Below are 6,000 nucleotides of genomic sequence, written 5' to 3' on the forward strand. Positions count from 1 at the left end.
TTAGTTATTACAGTTATCCATAAATAAGGAACATCTGAGTTTAATTTACGTAATATAATTAGTTATTACAGTTATCCATATTAAAATTCTACACACTATTGGACAGTTTTATAATTAGTGATTACAATGCTCCCAAATTAGGTTGGCAATACCATCACGATAAATATCCATTTGTCGTATCTGTGTATTAGTAGCACTGGCCACCTGAACATCGTCATCCACATCAGGTTCATTTTGTGAAGATTGAGGGGTTTCAGAATAAAAAATTTCATCAGATTTACCTTGGGATCTTATGAAATTATGCAATGTACAACGAGCAATGATAATAAGAACTTGAGTGTCAAAGTGATAAGGGGGCATTTGCTTCAATATAGCGAATCTCATCTTTACCAACCCAAAACATCGCTCTATGATATTCCTCAATGACGAGTGCCTAAAATTGTACACCTCTTCTCTACCACGTGGTCCTCTAGTATGTCTACGATATTTCTGCATGTGGTAACGTTGACCCCGGTAAGGGGCCAAAAACCCCGGTTGATTGGCATACCCAGAGTCCACTAAATAAAACTTACTTGTCATGTTAAGTATTAAAATTAACATATTTGTAATGTTAAATGCATAAATATGGAAAGGTAATATTTTTACCTTCGGGTGGTGATGGAAAATTGAAATCCTCATTCTGAATGCACTCATTTAAAATCTTCGAATTATTGGCAGACCCTTCCTACCCTGCTAGAATGTATGTGAATTTCATATCAAAGGAACACACGGCCATGAAATTTTAGGTTGTATCACCCTTTCTACCACGAAAGGGTATTTGTTGGTCAACTGGCACTACAACATGGATATGAGTACCATCTATAGCTTCTACACAATTCTTAAAGTATGGGTAAAACTTTGGATTGTTCTTTATCTCTTTAGGAATTTCATTCAAATCCGGGGGAACAATAATCTTAGTCCCTAACTCACAAATTAACTTTAAGACAGTATGAAAGTGATATGAAATTATGGATGTAGAGTGTTGGAATCTTTCAGCAACGACACGATTCATTTCATTGTGAGACACGGTAAGTAGGAAAATTGCAACTTGTTCTTCTACAGTTAGAAATGTTGAATCTTTCAATCCTAACAATTTCAACTCATGACACAATGCCCTAAAGGTGTTGGGGTACATCCGAAAATTTTCATAACACCTATCTTCATGTCCATATAAGAGCTCGAATATGTAATCTTCCCTTTGTAACATGGAATCCCTACAACGATGCTTATCAAAATGTTTATGATAGTACTCATATACGGCTGCGATCAATACAAGAATTTCCTCCTCCTCATCATCATCATAAATGGTTAATATTGTCCTTATATCCATAGCTACTATCCTATTTAAGAATAAACAGAAGCAGTTATTGTAATAAAAATTAAGCAAAATGGAAAAGACATACCGAATCATACAATTATCCAGCAATAATGTAAAAGTAATAGATATAGAACATAAATAGTTATCCAGCATTAATTTAAAAGCAGTAGATAGAGGAATTAAATACAGTCTTCCAACAATAATGTAAAAGCAGTAGATAAGAAAATTTCATTACAGTCATCCAACAGTAATGTAAAAGCAGTTATAAAACAGTTATCCAAAAGCATATAAAAGTAAGATACCGAAGAAATCACACAGGCTGATTCATCACCCACCCAACCTTCCTGTCATCAGGAACGCGAAGAAATATGTCCCTCCACACCTTGTCCTCACCAAACATCCTTATGATCTTAGCATAATATGTATCATCAATCCCCACTAATGTGTTGACGATCTTAACGCACTCTTCAAGCTGGGGATCCATTTCTTTTTCTTTTTTACTGGGAGATATCACTTCAGGCATTTTGGTAAATCAAGATGGTTGACAACTAGAAGATGATTCTGCTATGGCTTTTGCAATTTTATCAGCTTTCGCGTTCCCAATATTAGTCAAACATTCTATCATTAAAGACATTGTTTCTGAAAAAGTTTTTTTTCTTCTGTTTCTTAGCTGTAGGTTTGGGAGTAGGACTGAGGTCAATAGGTCCTTCTACATTAGGTCGTTCTACATCAGTCATGCCCGCATTGCCCTCAATGTTATAAATTTCAACTTCATATGTTGCCACTTGAGGCATTGTTAGCACTTGGTGAGGTCTGGGTGGCTTTGTAGAAGGATGAACATGCTTGCCAGTAGCATGTGTATTCCCAAAAATCCTTACCATCTGCTCATAATTCTTACACCCCTGTTTTTTTTTATTTTTTTGCCATGCTTGAGAACCTACACGTTATTAGCTTACAATTATTGTTCATCAAACCCTTTTAATACTAAATCACTAATTACTAACTGTATGTATGGTAAATAGACACGTATTGAAATACTAACCTTGCACAATCGAACCCATCTTTCAACTTCCAACTCAATCATCCCAGTTTCACTGTTCTACCCTACACCAGTCTCAGATAATATTTGTTTGCAATCTTTGTACAGTGCTCTTATATTATTGAATTTTTGTCTACATTGGTCCTTCGTGTACTTCTTTCTAGTTTCCAATAACATTACGTCCACAATATGTGTCCACCCATTTGGATTAAAAGTCGTGCCTGTACGATTTCCTTTTCCAATCTCTTCCTCCATCAAAAGCATGAATTTCTCTTGATGGGCACACAAAACAGCGACATCGGCCTGTTCAATAACTACAACATCCTCACCATTCTCACCATTAAGAGAATGAATGTCTCTTGATGGGTATTGCTCAACATTGTCATTGTTCATGTCCATCTGATTATTATTAAGTAATTGAACAGTTTAGTATATTGAATTGTGTTTTGACTCATAATTCAACACGTCAATGATAAGTAAAGAAGGTGTTATCTATAAAACACTTCAATAAGGGGCAAAAAAGAAGAAAAAATGAAGTAAAAATGTGATAAAACCTCAAAGCTGTTTTTGTGTGTGTGTATGAATCTGAAGAATAAATTTATTTTCCTACAAAGTAACACACAAATACTTTGCTCCTATGAAAAAAAAATAAAAATAAAAATTGGATCCTCATCCTTTTACTTTGAGAGAGAGATAAGATAGAACCCATGTTTTATCAAATCTCATAGACACAACACAGTTCAAATAACGTCCACAACGTATTTCTAGATTAATCAAAGTCAAATTCGAAAATTGAAGTATACTAAATTGTACAAGCCTTATTTATAAGTTGACTTAATCCTTTGGAAACATCCATTTCACCTAAACTACACCAAAACTAGAGCTACTCACTCTGAGTACCATCACAACGAGGGCAGGGAAGGGAAGGGAAGGGAGTAATTACAGTCTTGTAAAATAGGACTCATACATTACGGGATCTGTAAAGAAGAATAGGTGCAGAAATAAGTGGCTCATTCTTATTGGTCGTTTGATTGGTTTAATATAGCCACTTATTAAGAAGGAAGGAAAATGTGCAAAAAGTAAATACAAAGGAAATAACAAAAAAAATTTGTTAGGTAAGAATGATGCAATGAAAGAAAGGATAATAGTAATAATGTGTCATTCTTCATTCTTTATAAAAAAAATTCGGTCCAAAAATGAGCGGAAGAAGGAGGGAAAGAAAAATAAATTATTATATAATTACAATATTATATTACTATCAATTACAATATTATAGATATTACTCAACGTAATGATAAAAATAATTTAAAACTTTATCCTTCATTCTCTCTTGAGAACATAATAAATTGTTAATTTATTATCTTCTTTTCTATCCAACAAAACAAAAATAAATAAAAAAAGACCCAATTTCTCATTCACCCCTTATTTTCACTGTTCCCTCTAACTTTTTTTCTATACTACCAAACAAAGTATCAGTATATGCAGTACATATGTAAATAAAAGTACTTCTTTTCATTTATGCAGTACATATGTAAATAAAAGTACTTCTTTACATTTCTCTTTACATTATGAGTATCAGAATACAATTTTTAATTTTGGCTTTTTTTTTTTTTTTTTTTTGTGCACTTTTTCTGGTACAAGTGTCCAGTTCAGCTACTGCATTAAAAAAAAAAAGGTGTAACCATTACTACTAATTAAAAGAATACAAACACAATATGTGATTAATCGACCTAACATTTTCATATGTTGGCAAAAAACTACATATTCCATATGTTGACAAACTTTCTTAAAATTTCTATCTTTAGACAAATTAATCGACCTAACATTTTCAGTTTTAAGTCTAAAGATTCATTAAGTTCGCCCAATTAGTATTTAAATAAGGAGTTTAGAATCTGATGAGGATAAAAATAATAGACAATCAAAGACAAAATAAGATAAGGGTAAGGGATTTATCCTCCCCAAAATCTCTATGAAATTATATTAAAAAATTTGGTTACCATGTGTAACGATAGTTACCATTCTTGTAAGAAGGAAACGATATCATCTTGGATCAAGGAGAATCTTGCTTCAACAACTACTACCATCAATGCTTCTATAAAAGAAATGATCAGTCAACCTAAAAAGGTACGCCATAAATTTTATATGTAATCCTTATCGGATATTAGATCGTCAAGTACTAACTTGACCGTCGGAGTGCACCCGGCCGGCACCACGCCGGTCATCACTTCTCTTGTTTTGCAGGAATTGCCACCGGCTCTGGAGCGTGTAGATTTTCGGCATCAACAGAATCAAATTAATTCAGGATTGGTAAAGAAAAATACAGCACTCAATCACAAAATAAAGTTGAAAACAGAGGTACCACTTCCTAATTATATTCAAGTCATAACAAATACGAAATACCAATAACATAATTAAAAAAAAAATCCCACTTACAGAAACTGGAAATCGAGAATAGATACAAATAGTCTTAATTAGGGTTAGGGTTTCCTAGTGCCGTTACATGCAGCTCCTTCAAAGACTGGTTGCACAAAAGCCTGGAACTACCTCGCACAACGACTGAACTGAGAAGGGTTGAAGTTGAAACCACAAAATCGCGTCAAAGGTATGCGCGAAAACAGAGACAAATCAGACAACAGACGTAGATCTGAGAATCGAGAATACCAATAACATAATTAAACAAAAATCCCACATACAAAAACTCGAAATCGAGAATACATACAAATAGAGCCTTAATTTTAGGGTTAGGGTTTCCTAGTGCCGTTACCTGCAGCTCCTTCAAAGACCCGGTGTTGCACAAAAGCCTCGAACTACCTTGCACAACGACTGAACTGAGAATGGTTGAAGTCGAAACCCCAAAATCGCGTCAAAGAGATGCGCGAAAACAAAGACAAATCAAACAACAGAGAGTTACGATAGCCACTGGTTAGATGTTGGATCTACAAACTCTCAAAGATCTTTGCACAACCTTTGTATATCAAAGGTAGACAATAAATCGCCCCAAATCGCCTTTCAGATATGCGGGAGAAGAGAGAGAAATGAGAGGCACAAATGACCTAATTTGAGAAAAAGTTTATTTTTATACCTTATATCACCGCTACAGTGTTTGGTATCACTTGATACCAGTGCTACAGTATTCGGCCCAATCTGATACCGCCGCTACAGTGCAAAATCAACCAAGGGGCCTGTTCGGAAGGCCAAAACTATATTGGTTTTGTGGTTTTGGTTTCAGTTTTGGGCTCATATCTCATTTGGTGTGGGCTGATTTGGTTTTGAATAGTGTAAAAATAATACCAGATTTGGGCCAAAACCAATATCAAGAATTTGGTGATATTGGTTGATTTTGCACTGTAGCGGCGGTATCAGATTGGGCCGAATACTGTAGCGCTGGTATCAAGTGATACCAAACACTGTAGCGATGATATGAGGTATAAAAATATACTTTTTCTCAAATTAGGTCATTTGTGCCTCTCGTTTCTCTCTCTTCTCCCGCATGTCTGAGAGGCGATTTGGGGCGATTTGTTATCTACCTTTGATATACAAAGGTTGTGCAAAGATCTTCGAGAGTTTGTAGATCCAACATCAAACCAGTGGCTGTCGTACCTCT

The 6,000-nt window shown here is 34.8% G+C and overlaps 1 protein-coding gene across 1 annotated transcript; it reads right to left on the bottom strand.

Moving 5' to 3' along the window:
* Positions 1 to 114: 114 nt before the first annotated feature.
* LOC132296350 (uncharacterized) lies at positions 115 to 579 on the bottom strand. The gene has a single exon (XM_059794562.1). The coding sequence runs from the start codon at positions 577 to 579 to the stop codon at positions 115 to 117; it is 465 nt and encodes a 154-aa protein (XP_059650545.1).
* Positions 580 to 6,000: the final 5,421 nt, after the last annotated feature.

The sequence above is a fragment of the Cornus florida genome, unplaced genomic scaffold, assembly GCF_030987335.1.
Source record: "Cornus florida cultivar Cherokee Brave unplaced genomic scaffold, ASM3098733v1 CherokeeBrave_3.0.0_Hap2_Chr02, whole genome shotgun sequence".
In the NCBI taxonomy this organism is placed as follows: domain Eukaryota; kingdom Viridiplantae; phylum Streptophyta; class Magnoliopsida; order Cornales; family Cornaceae; genus Cornus; species Cornus florida.